Below are 17,913 nucleotides of genomic sequence, written 5' to 3'. Positions count from 1 at the left end.
ACCCATATAGATTCCACATCATCCAAGCTAATGTCCTTCCTAACTATTGCATTAATCTCCTCTTTAACCAGCAATGCTATCCCACCTCCTAAGGTCACACTTTACTTTGAACTCACAGTATCTAGTCAGACTCTTTATTCATACATAACAATGATGATCTAATGTGTCATCAGCCATGGTAGGAGGGATAATGCTTTTCACCCAGGAACCATTCTCACACTTTCATTGCTGCTGGAAGAAAGCCGGGACAGCATGCGGAATATAAGTATGCAGTATTGGTCGTATACCAGTTGTATTGGACTTAGAGACTGGAATCTCTTCCTACTGATACAACTTTGTAGATTTACCTATAGGGTGCAGGTTGCCACAAGTAGCCCGTTAGTGACTGCGAGGACATTCAGACGGCTGGGTACACCATAAGTGAAATTTCATATGTTTGGGGCCCATATTGAATTTCATGAACAGCGCATGCCTGGCAAAAAGAGCATTGGTCACTTGACTGATGTACGTATGCACAGCTAACTTGACTGTTACTAAAGCTTCCTGTTGCTCCCAGGAAAGAGCCAATTACTTAACAGTTTGGTGCTTTGTTGGTCCTTTCTTCTCTGCCACATTTAGTGGTCTGAGCCATTGATGTATTGTACAGGTTTGCTTATTTTACTTCTTCATTCACGGGATGTGGGCATCACCGGCAAGCCCAGCATTTATTTCCTATCCCTAATGGCCCTTGAGAAGGTGATGGTAAGCCACCTAAGCTATTTCAGAGAGCAGTTTAGAGTCAACTAGTGTAGGAGGATTTCCTGGAGTGTGTAATGATGGTTTTCTAGACCAATATCTCGAGGAACCAACTAGAGAGCTGGCCATCCTAGACTGGTTGTTGTGTAATGAGAGAGAATTAATTAGCAATCTTGTTGTGTGAGGCCCCTTGGGGAAGAGTGACCATAATATGGTGGAATTCTTCATTAAGATGGAGAGTGACACAGTTAATTCAGAGACTAGAGTCCTGAGCTTAAAGAAAGGTAACTTCAATGGTATGAGACGCGAATTGGCTAGGATAGACTGGCGAATGATACTTAAAAGGTTGACAGTGGATAGGCAATGGCAGACATTTAAAGATCACACGGATGAACTTCAACAATTGTACATCCCTGTCTGGCGTAAAAATAAAATGGGGAAGGTGACTCAATCGTGGCTAACAGGGGAAATTAAGGATAGTGTTAAATCCAAGGAAGAGACATATAAATTGGCCAGAAAAAGCAGCAAACCTGAGGACTGGGAGAAATTTAGAATTCAGCAGAGGAGGACAAAGGGTTTATTTAGGAGGGGGAAAATAGAGTATGAGACTAAGCTTGCAGGGAACATAAAAACTGACTGCAAAAGCTTCTATAGAGAAAAAGATTAGTGAAGACAAATGTAGTCAGAATCAGGTGAATTTATAATGGGGAACAAAGAAATGGCAAACCAATTGAACAAATACTTTGTTTCTGTCTTCACTAAGGAAGACACAAATAACCTTCCAGATATATTAGGGGACCGAGGGTCTACCGAGAAGGAGGAACTGAAGGCAATCTTTATTAGTCAGGAAATTGTGTTAGGGAAATTGATGGGATTGAAGGCTGATAAGTCCCCAGGGCCTGATAGTCTGCATCCCAGAGAACTTAAAGAAGTGGCCCTAGAAATAGTGGATGCATTGGTAGTCATTTTCCAAGGTTCGATAGACTCTGGATCAGTTCCTATGGATTAGAGGGTAGCTAATGTAACCCCACTTTTTAAAAAAGGAGGGAGAGAGAAAACAGGGAATTATAGACCGGTTAGCCTAACATCAGTAGTGGGAAAAATATTGGAATCAGTTACTAAAGATGTAATAGCAGCGCATTTGGAAAGCAGTGACAGGATCGGTCCAAGACAGCATGGATTTATGAAAGGGAAATCATGCTTGACAAATCTAGAATTTTTTGAGGATGTAACTAGTAGAGTGGACAAGGGAGAACCAGTGGATGTGGTGTATTTGGACTTTCAAAAGGCTTTTGACAAGGTCCCACACAAGAGATTAATGTGCAAAATTAAAGCACATGGTATTGGGGTAATGTACTGACGTGGATAGAGAATTGGTTGGCAGACAGGAAGCAAAGAGTAGGAATAAACGGGTCCTTTTCAGAATGGCAGGCAGTGACTAGTGGGGTCCCGCAAGGTTCAGTGCTGGGACCCCAGGTATTTACAATATACATTAATGATTTAGATGAAGGAATTGAATGTAATATCTCCAAGTTTGTAGATGACACTGAGCTGGGTGGCAGTGTGAACTGTGAGGAGTATGCTTAGAGGCTGCAGGGTGACTTGGACAGGTTAGGTGAGTGGGCAAATGCATGGCAGATGCAGTATAATGTCGATAAATGTGACGTTATCCACTTTGGTGTCAAAAACAGGAAGGCAGAATATTATCTAAATGGTGACAGATTAGGAAAAGGGGAGGTGCAACGAGACCTGGATGTCATGGTACATCAGTCATTGAAAGTTCGCATGCAGGCACACCAGGCAGTAAAGAAGGCAAATGGCATGTTGGCCTTCATAGCGAGAGGATTTGAGTAAAGGAGCAGGGAGGTCTTACTGCAGTTGTTCAGGGCCTTGGTGAGGCCACACCTTGTGTACAGTCTTGGTCTCCTAATCTGAGGAAGGACATTCTTGCTATTGAGGGAGTGCAGCGAAAGTTCACCAGACTGATTCCCGGGATGGCAGGACTGACATATGAAGAAAGACTGGATCGACTAGGCTTATATTCACTGGAATTTAGAAGAATGGGAGGGGATCTCATAGAAACATATAAAATTCTGACGGGATTGGACAGGTTAGATGCAGGAAGGATTTTGAGGAAGTCCAGATCCAGGGGTCACAGTCTAAGGGTACGGGGTAAGTCATTTAGGACCGAGATGTGGAGAATCTTCTTCACTCAGAGAATTGTGAACCTGTGGAATTCTCTACCACAGAAAGTTGTTGAGGCCAGTTTGTTAGATATATTCAAAAGGGAGTTAGATATGGTCCTTATGGCTAAAGGGATCAAGGGGTATGGAGAGAAAGCAGGAATGGGGTACTGAAGTTGTATGTTCAGCCATGAACTCATTGAATGGTGGTGCAGGCTCGAAGGGCCAAATGGCCTACTCCTGCACCTATTTACTATGTTTCTACCACGTTGCTGTGGGTTTGGAATCACACATAGTCCAGTTTGCATAAGGACAGCAGGTTTCCTTCCCTAAACCAGATTTTTTGTTACGAAAATCAGTAGTTTCATGGTCACCATTACTGACACTAGCTTTTTATTCCAGATTCATTTAATTAACTGAATTTATATTGCCCAGATGCATGTGGTGGGATTTGAACTCATGTCTCTGGATTACTAGTCCAGTGACATAACCACTATGCTCCCGTATACATCTCCTTGGACTGCTTTTCTGAATTTCAATGTCCTGATTTAAAATTCCTGGCCAATAGTCTGGAACCGTTGTGTATTTTTCGGAAATTTCTTTGAGGGCCCACCCGCTCCAAGAGGAAGGCACGGTGTGGGCTCAGGCTTCTGCTGTCCAGCAAAAAGTAATTTTTCAAATCGCTGCGCAAAATCCAAGATATTGCAGGTAAAATAACAACTTCCCTTTTAAGAAGCGCCTTCTGCCTTGATCAGCTGGCCCTGGCAAGCACATTGACAGTGCGTTTGGGGAAGGCAATCATGACAGACTTAAAGACAGGTAACATAATTATGACATTAGCTAAGCTATGTTGGTTGGGGCCAAGCGCATGTTATGTCATCCACCATCTTTGGCAGAATTTTCCATGTATTGAGAATTGATCAGAAACCCTGTGGATCTAGGGTTGACCCCAAATCCCACCCCAGCATTTGGTACTTTACAGCCAATAAAGTACTTTTGAAGTGTAGTCACTGTTGTAATGCAGGGAAATACTAGGTCTTTCATTGAAATGTGAACACATCCCTTTTGGCGTAGAAGCAAGTCGTCCTTGATACGAGGGATCACCTATGAAGATAGATGATGTAGGGAAATACAGCAGCCAATTTACAGACAGTAAGGTCCCACAAACAGCAACGAGATAAATGATGAGATAGTCTGTTTTGATGATATTGGTTGAGGGATAAATGTCGGCCAGGACACCGGGAGAGCTCCCTTTGAATGTTCTTTTTTGAAAAGTGCAAAGGGATCTTTTATGTCTACCTGAGATGGCAGACAGTTTAATGTCTCATCCAAAAGTCAGAACTTCCAACACTGCAACAATGCCTCAGTATTACACTGAAATGTCAGCCCAGATCATGTGCTCAAGTTTCTGGACTTGATTCCATGATAGAGATGTATACATAAATTGAATCAGTATTTTATTTCTTTTGCAGGCTACTTTTGCATGGTGATCGCAGCGTGTATTTTAAACTTCAAAAGAGCCCTTGCACTACTTGTGCTAACCTTGCTTGCCATTTTTTTTTACTTTTGGGATATGCTCATGGAAAAGTATGAAGACACATTTGTTGAGTTCTTTGCTTCACATGGCCAAGTCTTCAAAAGGCACAATTCTTTTACCAAATTGTGAGTAAAGCATGCATTTTTACAAGTCCTAGAATTGGTCTAGAAATCCTTATCAACTCAACATACTTCCAAGTTTTATATAATATAGTGTAATTTTGTGCCCATCAATCTGAATGTGACAGTAGTGCAATGTTTTTTTTTACTTAAGCACCCTATATCTGCATCAAATATTCCCAGGGTCTTTGTGGGATCTCTGAAGGGGGGATTTAGACACCTCTTCTCAGTAACGGGCAGGTGCGAGATTTTCCAGTTGTATTTGTCTGGCAGACACTGGAGATGCGCCTCATAGAGACCCTATACCAGTGAGTGTCTTCTTGCTGACCTCGCAATTTCTGGTTGGATCAGTGATGGCGAGCATCCACAGGCGCAATCTTGGCATTTACGCCTATGTATCCAAGAGCTATATAGTGATAGGGGACTCTATTGTAAGGGGAATAGATAGGAGTTTCTGCGGCCGCAACCGAGACTCCAGGACGGTATGTTGCCTCCCTGGTGCAAGGGTCAAGGATGTCTCGGAGCGGCTGCAGAGCATTCTGGAGAAGGAGGGTGAACAACCAGTTGTCGTGGTACATGTAGGTACCAATGATATAGGTAAGAAGCGGGAAGAGGTCCTACAGGCTGAATTTAGGGAGCTAGGAGTTAAATTAAAAAGTAGGACCTCAAAGGTAGTAATCTCTGGATTGCTACGAGTGCCACATGCTAATCAGAGTAGAGGGAGCAGGATAGTTAGAATAAATACGTGGCTTGAGCAGTGGTGCAAGAGGGAGGGATTCAAATTCCTGGGACATTGGAACCAGTTCTGGGGGAAGTGGGACCTGTACAAAAGGGACGGTCTGCACTTGGGCAGGACTGGAACTGATGTCGTAGGGGTAACATTTGCTAATGCAGTTCGGGAGTGTTTAAACTAATATGGCAGGGGAATGGGAACCTATGCAGCAAGACAGGGCGAAGTAATATGGAGTCAGAAACAGATGGTAGAAAGGTAAAAAGCAATAGTGGAAGGCCGAGTAAACAAAAGCAAGAAACAAAAAAGGCCACACTACATCATAATTCTAAAAGGACAAAGGGTGTTAAAAAAACAAGCCTGAAGGCTTTGTGTCTTAATGCAATGAGTATCCGTAATAAGGTGGATGAATTAACTGTGCAAATAGATGTTAACAGATATGATGTGATTGGGATTACAGAGACGTGGCTCCAGAATGATCAGGGCTGGGAACTCAACATCCAAGGGTATTCAACATTCAGGAAGGATAGAATAAAAGGAAAAGGAGGTGGGGTAGTATTGCTGGTTAAAGAGGAGATTAATGCAATATTTAGGAAGGACATTAGCTTGGATGATATGGAATCTATATGGGTAGAGCTGCAGAACACTAAAGGGCAAAAAATGTTAGTGGGAGTTTTGTACAGACCTCCAAACAGTAGTAGTGATATTGGGGAGGGCATCAAACAGGAAATTAGGGGTGCATGCAATAAAGGTGCAGCAGTTATCATGGGTGACTTTAATATGCATATAGATTGGGCTAACCAAACTGGAAGCAATACGGTGGAGGAGGATTTCCTGGAGTGCATAAGGGATGGTTTTCTGGACCAATATGTCAAGGAACCAACTAGGGGGGAGGCCATCTTGGACTGGGTGTTGTGTAATGAGAGAGGATTAATTAGTAATCTCGTTGTGCGAGGCCCCTTGGGGAAGAGTGACCATAATATGGTGGAATTCTACATTAAGATGGAGAATGAAACAGTTAATTCAGAGACCATGGTCCAGAACTTAAAGAAGGGTAACTTTGAAGGTATGAGGCCTGAATTGGCAAGGATAGATTGGCGAATGATACTTAAGGGGTTGGCAGTGGATGGGCAATGGCAGACATTTAGAGACCGCATGGATGAACTACAACAATTGTACATCCCTGTCTGGCTTAAAAATAAAAAAGGGAAGGTGGCTCAACCGTGGCTATCAAGGGAAATCAGGGATAGTACTAAAGCCAAGGAAGTGGCATAAAAATTGGCCAGAAATAGCAGCGAACCCGGGGACTGGGAGAAATTTAGAACTCAGCAGAGGAGGACAAAGGTTTTGATTAGGGCAGGGAAAATAGAGTACGAGAGGAAGCTTGAAGGGAACATTAAAACGGACTGCAAAAGCTTCTATAGATATATAAAGAGAAAAAGGTTAGTAAAGACAAACGTAGGTCCCCTGCAGTCAGAATCAGGGGAAGTCATAACGGGGAACAAAGAAATGGCAGACCAATTGAACAAGTACTTTGGTTCGGTATTCACTAAGGAAGACACAAACAACCTTCCGGATATAAAAGGGGTCATAGGGTCTAGTAAGAAGGAGGAACTGAGGGAAACCCTTATTAGTCGGGAAATTGTGTTGGGGAAATTGATGGGATTGAAGGCCGATAAATCCCCAGGGCCTGATGGTCTGCGTCCCAGAGTACTTAAGGAGGTGGCCTTGGAAATAGCGGATGCATTGACAGTCATTTTCCAACATTCCATAGACTCTGGATCAGTTCCTATCGAGTGGAGGGTAGCCAATGTAACCCCACTTTTTAAAAAAGGAGGGAGAGAGTAAACAGGGAATTATAGACCGGTCAGCCTGACATCGGTAGTGGGTAAAATGATGGAATCAATTATTAAGGATGTCATAGCAGCGCATTTGGAAAGAGGTGACATGATAGGTCCAAGCCAGCATGGATTTGTGAAAGGGAAATCATGCTTGACAAATCTTCTGGAATTTTTTGAGGATGTTTCCAGTAGAGTGGACAAGGGAGAACCAGTTGATGTGGTGTATTTGGACTTTCAGAAGGCTTTCGACAAGGACCGACACAAGAGATTAATGTGCAAAGTTAAAGCACATGGGATTAGGGGTAGTGTGCTGACGTGGATTGAGAACTGGTTGTCAGACAGGAAGCAAAGAGTAGGAGTAAATGGGTACTTTTCAGAATGGCAGGCAGTGACTAGTGGGGTACTGCAAGGTTCTGTGCTGGGGCCCAAGCTGTTTACACTGTACATTAATGATTTAGACGAGGGATTAAATGTAGTATCTCCAAATTTGCGGATGACACTAAGTTGGGTGGCAGTGTGAGCTGCGAGGAGGATGCTTTGAGGCTGCAAAGTGACTTGGATAGGTTAGGTGAGTGGGCAAATGCATGGCAGATGAAGTATAATGTGGATAAATGTGAGGTTATCCACTTTGATGGTAAAAACAGAGAGATAGACTATTATCTGAATGGTGACAGATTAGGAAAAGGGGAAGTGCAACGAGACCTGGGTGTCATGGTACATCAGCCATTGAAGGTTGGCATGCAGGTAAACCAGGCGGTTAAGAAAGCAAATCGATTGTTGGCCTTCATAGCAAGGGGATTTGAGTACAGGGGCAGGGAGGTGTTACTACAGTTGTACAGGGCCTTGGTGAGGCCACACCTGGAGTATTGTGTACAGTTTTGGTTTCCTAACTTGTGGAAGGACATTCTTGCTATTGAGGGAGTGCAGCGAAGGTTCACCAGACTGATTCCCGGGATGGCGGAACTGACATATCAAGAAAGACTGGATCAACTGGGCTTGTATTCACTAGAATTCAGAAGAATGAGAGGAGATCTCATTGAAACGTTTAAAATTCTGATGGGTTTAGACAGGTTAGATACAGGAAGAATGTTCCCAATGTTGGGGAAGTCCAGAACCAGGGGTCACAGTCTAAGGATAAGGGGTAAGCCACTTAGGACCGAGATGAGGAGAAACTTCTTCATCTCGAGAGTGGTGAACCTGTGGAATTCTCTACCACAGAAAGTTGTTGAGGCCAATTCACTAAATATATTCAAAAAGGAGTTAGATGTAGTCCTTACTACTGGGGGGAATCAAGGGGTATGGCAAGAAAGTAGGAATGGGGTACTAAAGTTGCATGTTCAGCCATGAACTCATTGAATGGCGGTGCATACTCGAAGAGCCGAATGGCCTACTCCTGCACCTATTTTCTATGTTTCTATGGGCCCAAGTTTCCACATGATAAAAAACGGGCGCCCCTCCAAGCTGGGCGCCCGTTTTTCGCACCTAAAACGGCGCAGGAAAAAAAACGAGCGATTCTGGAGCGTTCTGCAGCTCCTTGTCTGCTTGGCGCGGCGCCCAGGTGGGCGGAGCCTACACTCGCGCCGATTTTGTAAGTGAGAGGGGGCGGGTACTATTTAAATTATTTTTTTCCTGCCGGCAACGCTGCACGTGCGCGTTGGAGCGTTCCCGCATGCTCAGTGTGTAAAAACATTGGCACTCGGCCATTTTTGTAGTTCTTTGTAGTTCTTTGTAGCTGATAAGTTTTTGAACATTCTTGTAGCAGTGAGAAGGCTGATGGAAGCCTCAGAAAGTTGAGGCAGCCGTTTCCCGATGACCTCCCCCTTTTGCCGTCGGGAAATGGCTCCTCAATTTCTGAGGCTTCCTGCAGCCTTCTCTCTTTCCCGCCAGCCGTCTGGAACGGCTCCATTCCCTTCCCCCCCCCGCGTTCGGTAAGGAATTCCTGGATTTTGACCATGTGATGATAAAGGAACAGTGAAAAATGTCCAAGTCAGAATGGTGTATTACTTGGAAAGGAACTTGGAGGTGATGCCAGTTATGACGATGTTTTGCAAAAATAGCTGCAGATTTTCGATTCCCTACAATGTAATTTAGTTGACTAAACTAAGACTTTGTCAAACTGTTATACTTTCTTTTACCTTAGAGCACTGCATTTGGCCATACTTGTATTTGTTATACTTTGGCTTGCACTGGACACAGCCAAGCAAGGCATCAACCAGATCATTTCCTTTTTCGGACTCATGGTGTATATTTTGCTCATGTTCATCTTCTCCAGATATCCAGGAAAGGTAAAGCCAGTACATTGTCTCCATTATTTTCATTCCTACCAAGTAAATAGAAAGTAGTTTTAACAAATAGTCTTTAATTATACCTTTTAGTTCTGTTCTTTATTTTGGTCATGTTTGTCCAAATCAGGTTAACCTGTGTAGTGAATAGAATAGAATGGTTACAGCACGGAAGACGGCCATTTGGCCCGTCGAGCCCGTGCCGACTCTCAGCTAGTCCCACTCCCCTGCCCTTTCCCTGTAGCCCTGCAAATTTTTTTCCTTCAGATACTTATCCAACTCCCTTTTAAAAGATAAAATTGAGTATGCCTCCATCACCCTTTCAGGCAGTGCATTCCAGATCTTAACCACTCGCTGCGTAAAAACATTTTTCCTTACGTCGCCTTTTGTTCTTTTGCCAATTACCTTAAATCTGTGTCTTCTGGTTCGTGAGTTTTGTTAAAAAATATGAAAGTTTCAAATTCAACCATTAAAAATGGTGAAGTTTTGCAGTTTAATCAAAATGAGGGATGTTAGTGCTGGGAACTGAAACATATTTTCCACCCAGTGTTAATACCAGTCACTTGGGGTAATATTTAACTTTGCCACCTGGCTGATAACTTGGCTGTTGTAGAACCCTTGCAATTTTCATTTGAAATTAATTGAGCAAAAATCTGCGCTGGAGAAAAAACATGCAGTTGTTAACATTTTGAAGAGTTCAAAGTGAGACCCCAGTGCCTAGCCTACATCCCATCATGACTGAATCAGCACGCAAGTACCATCAGGTGTCAGTTTGATTTGGTGCTATAATATACAAGATATATGATTGTAAAGAACAACAACTTTTATTTATATAATGCCTTTAATGGAGTAAAATGTCCCAAGGCGCTTCACAGAAGTGTTATAAAACAACATTTTTTGATACCGAGCCACAAATGGAGAAATTAGGGCAGATGATGAAAAGTTTGGTCAAAGAGGTAGTTCTGAAGGAGTATCTTAAAGGAGGAAGAGAGATGGAGAGGCGGAGAGGTTTAGGGAGGGAATTCCAGAGCTTAGGGCTTAGGCAACTGAAGGCACGGCCACCAATAATTGAGCGATTATAATCAGGGCTGCTCAAGAGGGCAGAGTTCGAGGAGTGCAGATATCTCGGTTTGTGGGGCTGAAGGAGATTGGAGATGGGGGGGTGGTGAGGCCATGGAAGGATTTGAAAACAAGGTTAATTTAAATTGAGGCGTTACTTAACTGGGAGCCAATATAGTGATGAGTGAACCGGACTTGCTGCGAGTTAGGACATGGTCAGCCAAGTTTTGGATGACCTCAAGTTTAGGTAGTGTGGGAGGCCGGCCAGGAGTGCGTTGGAATAGTCAAATCTAGAGGTAACAAATACACGGATGAGGGATCAGCAGCAGATGAGCTGAGGCAGGGGCGGAGGCAAGCGATGTTATGGAGGTGGAAATAGGCGGTCTTAGTTTTAAAAATTCTTTCCTGGGATGTGGGCGTTGGTGGCAAGGCCAGCATTTATTGCCCATCCCTAATTGCCCTTGAGAAGGTGGTGATGAACCACCTTCTTGAACCGCTGCAGTCTGTGTGGTAAAGGTACTCCCACAGTGCTGTTAGGGAGGGAGTTTCAGGAGTTTGACCCAGTGACGATGAAGGAATGGCAGTATATTTCCAAGTCAGTATGGTATGTAACTTGAAGGGGAACTTGCAGGTGATGGTGTTTCCATGCAGCTGCTGCCCTTGTTGTTCTAGGTGGGAGAACGTGCGGGTTTGGGAGGTGCTGTCGAAGTAGCCTTGGCGAATTGCTGTAGTGCATCTTGTAAATGCTATACACTGCAGTGGTGCACTGGTGGTGGAGGGAGTGAATGTTTAAGGTGGTGGATGGGGTGCCGATCAAGCGGTTGCTTTGTCCTGAATTGTGTTGAGCTTCTTGAGTGTTATTGGAGCTGCACTCATCCAGAAAACTGGAAGTATTCCATCACACTCCTGACTTGTGCCTTGTAGATGGTGGAAAGGCTTTGAGGAGTCAGGAGGTGAGACACTCGCCGCAGAATATCCAGCCTCTGTCTGGCTCTTGTAACCATAGCATTTATGTGGCTGGTCCAGTTAAGTTTCTGGTCAATGGTGACCCCCCCACCCCACCCCACTCCAGGATGTTGATGTTGGGAGATTTGGCGAAGGTAATGCCATTGAATGTTAAGGGGCAGTGTATGGACTCTCTCTTGTTGGAGATGGAACTCCTGCAGCAATGTCCTGGGGCTAAATGATTGACCTCCAACAATCACAACTATCTCCTTTGTGCTAGGTATGACACCAGCCAGTGGAGAGTTTTCCCGCTGATTCCCATTGACTTCAATTTTACTAGAGCTTCTTGATGTCACACTCGGTCAAATATCAAAGGCAGTCACTCTCACCTTACCTCTGGAATTCAGCTCTTGTGTCCACATTTGGACCGAGGCTGTAATGAGGTCTGGAGCCGAGTGGTTCTGACAGAACCCAAACTGAGCATTGGTGAGCAAGTTATTGGTAAGCAAGTGCCACTTGATTGCACTGATGATGACTCCTTCCATCACTTTGTTGATGATTGTGAATAGGCTGAAAGGGTGCTATGGCCGAGTTGGAATTTTACTTTTTGGGGACTGAACATAACTGGGCAATTTTCCACATTAAATGGTAAATACCATTGTTGTAGTTGTACTAGCACAGATTAGCCAAGGGTGTGACTAGATCTGGTTCAAAGGTCTTCACTACAGCTGGATATTGTCGTGGCCCATAACTTTTGCTGGGTCCAGTGCACTTAGCCATTTCTTGATGTCGCGATAAACGAATCAAATTAGCTGAAGACTGACATCTGTGATGATGGGGATCTCAGAAGGAGGCCGAGAAGGATCATCCACTTGGCATTTCTGGCTGAAGATGGTGGCAAACCCTTCAGCTTTGTCCTTTGCACTCACATGTTGGTCCCCACCATTACTGAGGATGGGGATGTTCATGGAGCCTCCCCTACCTATTAGTTGCTCAATTGTCCACCACCATTCATGACTAGATGTGCAGGGTTGCAGGTGTTTGACGTGATCTGTTGTGGGATCACTTAGCTCTGTCTATAACATGCTGATTTTGCTGCTTAGCATGTCATCCTGTGTTGTAGCACTATGAGGTTGGCACCCCATTTTCAGCTATGTCTGATGCTGCTCCTGGCATGTTTTTCTACATTCTTCATTGAGCCACGATTGGTCACCTGGCCTGATAATGATGGCGGATTGAAAGAATGCTAGGCCATGCGGTTACAGATTGTGTGGTATACAATTCTTCTGTTGTAGATGGCTCACAGTGCCTCATGGATGACTAGTTTTAAGCTGCTAGAGCTGTTAATTTATCCACTTAGCACAGTGATAGTGCCACATGACACGATGGAACGTGTCCTCAGTGTGAAGCCTGGACTAGATCTCCACAAGGACTATGCAGTGGTAATTTCTACCAGTGTTGTCATGAGGAAATGCAACTGCGACCGGTAGATTGGTGAGGACAAGATCACTAAGGTTATTCCCTCGTGTTAGTTCTCTCATTGCCTGCTGCAAGTTTGGTCTGGCAGCTATGCCCTTCAGGACTCGGCCAGCTTGGTACTATCAAGCCACTCATGGTGATAGATATTGAAGTCTCCTGCCTGAAGTACATTCTATGTCCTTGCTACCTTCAGTGCTTCTCCAAGTGGTCAACATAGAAGAATACTGATTCATCAACTGAGTGTGGGCAGTATGTGGTAATCAACAGCAGGTTTCCATGCCCATGATTGACCATGCGAGACACGATGTTGGAGTGAAATAAAGCTTCACTCGCGATCTCACGATGGAACGTCTAAATCTCACGTTTATTTGGAAGGGGGAAAATACAGCGATTTGCGCATGCACGAGAAAAAAAATACACCGATTTGTGCAGTTTTCTATCCAGATGTAAAAGCTCAAGGCCAAATTTATTACAAATGACTCCGAACGCTGGACAAACCCTTTAGCAGCATTAAAGAATAAATACATAATTATATAAATCTATTACAACCTGTGGCACAGCTCCAGGCTGTGATTGCACCATGCTTCCAGGACCCATTAATGCAGCTTCATCAGTGCCTGCTCACATTTGTCAAAACGCACGGATTAAAGAGATTTTTTTAAAAAGTCAGTTTGAAAGCTAGTACAAAAACAAAACAAAAACATAATTCTTGAAATGGATGATATTAATGTTAGATATTATTCCAGTTTGACATCTTGTTAAGTGACCAAGTCGCCTGTTGGGAATTAAGCACTTGGTGAAGGACCCAAGCGGAACTTTCAAAACCATTTTGAAAAGTAAATGTGCGGCTGGTTGCAAGGCTTGTATCAGTGTTCAAGTGGCACAGTCCATGTGTTCCATTGGAATTGGAAGGAAATGATCTCTCGGTTTGAATTGGAATATGAAGGCTCCGAGTAAAAGCAGTGTTTGTATTGCTGGCTTGTACAGGGATATGAAGGTGTTAAAGGTACCACAGCCCCCAGCATTAAGAACTTCGCTGTCAGCAAACCCTTTAGTCACGGCGTGTTCAGTAAAGTGTACCTGGCTCGGAAAAAACACGATGAAGAAGTCATAAACTGTCAAGGCAAGTAATAGACTCAATGGCCAGCTGAAGGGGAAAGTGCAATAGCCGAAGATTACTGCTAAATATAATCAAAACTCAAAATGGCATGTCATGTGGCACGATGGGTTCAAAAGTTATAATATTTTCTAGATGCTTTGGCCGGAATTTTTTTTACCTGGGCAGTTACCATGGTGGGTTGCGAGCCCATTGTTGATTCCATCCCACTCCAGAAATCGACTTTGCGTTGATGGGGGCTATTAAGGACGCCCTGCGAGTTTCCGGCCCTCTTAAATGGTGCGGGTCTGATGATGTCATTGATGACATGTTTTCAGCCAAGTTATTTAAAGTAGCCATGGCCACATTGCATTTGAAGGTTCATCTAGGAGTGTGCAGGCAGTACACTGCACCATTAGAGTGTTGCAAACATTTCCAGAGATAGAAATTGAGAAATAGAAATTTACAGCATGGAAGGAAGCAATTTCGGCCCATCGTATCCATGCTGGGGCTATCCAGCTGAATCCCACTTTCCAGCTTCAGGTCCGTAGCCTTGTAGGTTACAGCACTTCAAGTGCACATCCAAGTACTTTTTAAATATGGTGAGGGTTTCTGCCTCTACCACTCTTTCAAGCCGTGAGTTCCAGACCACCACAACCCTCTGGATGAAGAAATTTCCCCTCAAATCCCCTCTAAACCTTCTACCAATTACTTTAAATTTATGCCTCCTGGTTGTGGACCCCTCTGCTAAGTGAAATAGGCCCTTTCTATCCACTATATCTAAGTCCCTCATAATTTTATAAAACTCAATGAGTTCTCCGCTCAGCCTCCTCTGTTCCAAAGAAAACAACACAGCCTATCCAGTCTGTTCTCATAGCTAAGATTCTCCACTCCCAGCAACATCCTCATAAATCTCCTCTACCCTTTCCAGTGCAATCACATCCTTCCTGCAGAACTGCACGCAGTACTCTAGCTGTGGCCTAACTAGTGTTTTATACCGTTCAAGCATAACCTCCCTGCTCTTGTATTCTATGCCTCGGCTAATAAAGGCAAGCATTCGATATGCTTTCTTAACCACCTTATCTACCTGGCCTGCTACCTTCAGGGATCTGTGGACATGCACTCCAAGGTCCCTTTGTTCCTCTACACTTCTCAGTGTCTTACCATTTAATGTGTATTCCCTTTCCTTGTTAGCCCCCTCCCCCCGCCCCCAAATGCATTACTTCATACTTCTCCGGATTAAATTCCATTTGCCACTGTTCTGCCCACCTCACCAGTTGATTGATATCTTCCTGCAGTTTATAGCTTTCTTCTTCATTATCAACCACACAGCCGATTTTAGTACCATGCATGATTTTAGATCTTTGCACAAAGTCAGAGGGCTGTACCCAGGTTTTTCGATGACTCCCTCCATATGCTGTGGAGGGAGTTAGAGCAAGCAGGGAGGCCCGCTTCCCTTCTCATGGGCGGAAGAGATCTCCCAGGAGACCAAAAAAAGCTTGGCTCCAAATAACAGAGGAGGTAAACTTGTGAGGAGGAGCTGGGTGCAGTGCCGCAAATGTTTCAGTGATCTCATTAGATCAGGAAAGGCGAGTACAAAGTCACACTCAACTTCATCCTGCTGCACCTCTCATCACATCCCCATCACTCTGCCTTCCCAAACCTGCACATTCGAACTCTCACCAACATACCTTACATGTCCACCCTCCCCTCTATCTATCTATATACTCACATCTCTATCTGATTAGTCACCCCTCAGTCGGCCTCATCTAAAGGAGGAGGCAGCAGACCTTGGTGAGATCTGAGCGGGAGCAGAGCGAGAGCGAGAGTGGGAGCGACGATAAAAGAAGTGTGGAGTGCAGGCCCTAGACCAGAGGAGACAGTGGACCTGGGTGAGATCTGAGCGGGAGCAGAGCGAGAGTGGGAGTGGCGATAAAAGGAGCGTGGCGTGCAGGCCCCAGACCGGAGGAGGCAGCGGACCTGGGCGAGATCTGAGCAGGAGCAGAGTGGGAGCAATTCAACAGAGGCAGAATTTGAAAGAGTGCCGTCAGACTAGAAAAAGTGACGTTGGCACAAGGGAAAGTGCTGATTGGTGAGTAGCTGGTGAGTGTTTTTTGTGAAGTTTTAAGTTTATTGCTGCTGGATTAGTTTTTAGACTATTAAATAGATGCATGGCAGGGCAGCTCAGTCCCGTGGAGTGCAAGCCTGTGCCATGTGGGAAGCGTGGACAACAACCTGTGCGAGGATATTGGTCCTGGCTTTCTTGAGGTGCAACCAGTTCGGCTTGTACAGGTCCCACCTCCCCCAGAAATGGTCCCAATGCCTCAGGAATCTAAAGCCCTCCCTCCTGCACCATACTTCCAGCCATGCATTCATCTGTCCTATCCTCCTATTTCTGTATTCACGAGCACATGGCACCGGGAGTAATCCAGAGATTATGACTTTCGAGGTCCTGCTTTGTAAACTTTCCCCAAGCTCCCTAAAATCTGCCTGCAGAACCTCATCACTCTTTCTAACTATGTCATTGGTACCGATATGGACCACGACCTCAGGCAGTTCACCCTCCCCAAAATGCCCTGCAGCCGCTCGGTGACATCCTTGACCCTGGTAGCAGGGAGGCAACATACCATACTGGAGTCACGTCTGTGGCCACAAAAACACCTGTCCGCTCCCCTAACTATCGAATCCCCTACCACTATTGCTCTTCTACTCTTCTTCCTCCCGCATGCAGCTGAGCCACTTGAGGTGCCATGGACTTGGCTCTGGCTGCACCCCCCAGGGGAACCATCGCCCCCACCGGTACTCAGAACAGAATACTGGTTGGAGAGTGAAATGCACTCAGGGGACTCCTGCCTGGTTCTCCTCTTCTGTCTGGCAGTTACCCATTTTCTCTCTGCCTGCACACTCTTAAGCTGCGGGGCAGCCACCTCTAGAAATGCGCTACCCATGAAGTTCTCAGCCTTGTGGATGCACCGCAGTGGCTCCAAAACCCAGAGCTTGAGTTGCTTTAGCTGATAACACTTTCCTGCACATGTGATCATCTAGGCTTCCCACATGGCACAGGATGTGCACTCCACAAGACTGAGCTGCCCTGCCATGCCTCTATTTAACAGACTAGTACTGTTGACGAGAGTTTAAACTAGCTTGGCAGAAGGATGGGAACTTCCCAATAGAGATAGATGCATAGCTGGAATTGGAAAGCAAAAAAGTAGAAAGTGAATTTGGAAGACCGAGGAAACAAATGCTAGAAAATAGACAACAAGGAAGATTGGCAGTGCTAAATGGTATATACTTCAGTGCAAGGAGTATAGGAAATAAGGCAGATGAACTGAGAGCACTGAAAGACACGTGGGAGTGTGATATAGCTATTACTGAGACATGGCTGAAAGAAGGGCAGGTATGGCAGCTCAACATTCCTAGTTACAGGGTTTTTAGACGGGATAGAGAGGGGGTAAAAAGGGAGGGGGTGTTACAGTATTGATTAAAGAAACAATTAAAGCTGTGTTGAGGGATGATATGTTGGAATGATCATCAAATGAGGCCATATGGGTTGAATAAAAAAGAACAAAAAAGAGACTATCACACTGCTGGGAATGTACTATAGACCCGCAAACAGTCAGAGGGAGCTAGAAGAACAAATGTGTTGGCAAATTTCTGAGAAGTGCAAAAACTATAGGGCAGTACTAGTAGGGGATTTCAACTGCCTGAATATTAACTGGGATAAAATTAGTGTGAAAGGTATATAGGGTGCAGAATTCCTAAAATGCATTCAGGAGTACATTTTTAGCCAGTATGTCATCATCATCATAGGAAGTCCCTCAAAATCAAGGAAGACCAGTATGTAACCAGCCTAACAAGGGAGGGGAGCATTTGTGGACTTAGTTTTAGGGAATGAAATTGGGCAGGT

At 44.6% G+C, this 17,913-nt stretch overlaps 1 protein-coding gene across 1 annotated transcript in view; it reads left to right on the top strand.

Moving 5' to 3' along the window:
• The first annotated feature begins 3,718 nt into the window (after positions 1–3,718).
• LOC139229975 (solute carrier family 28 member 3-like) overlaps positions 3,719–17,913 on the top strand; it is a 249,072-nt gene continuing 234,877 nt past the window's right edge. The window contains exons 1-3 of the mRNA XM_070862064.1: positions 3,719–3,737; positions 4,391–4,580; positions 9,286–9,430. Of these exons, the coding sequence (XP_070718165.1) occupies positions 3,719–3,737; positions 4,391–4,580; positions 9,286–9,430 (354 nt within the window). The remainder of the gene's footprint in view (positions 3,738–4,390; positions 4,581–9,285; positions 9,431–17,913) is intronic.

This window comes from Pristiophorus japonicus, chromosome 1 (genome assembly GCF_044704955.1).
Source record: "Pristiophorus japonicus isolate sPriJap1 chromosome 1, sPriJap1.hap1, whole genome shotgun sequence".
NCBI classification, from domain to species: domain Eukaryota; kingdom Metazoa; phylum Chordata; class Chondrichthyes; family Pristiophoridae; genus Pristiophorus; species Pristiophorus japonicus.
The sequence above is the reverse complement of the archived record's forward strand: the minus strand, read 5'-3'. Positions and strand labels throughout refer to the sequence as shown.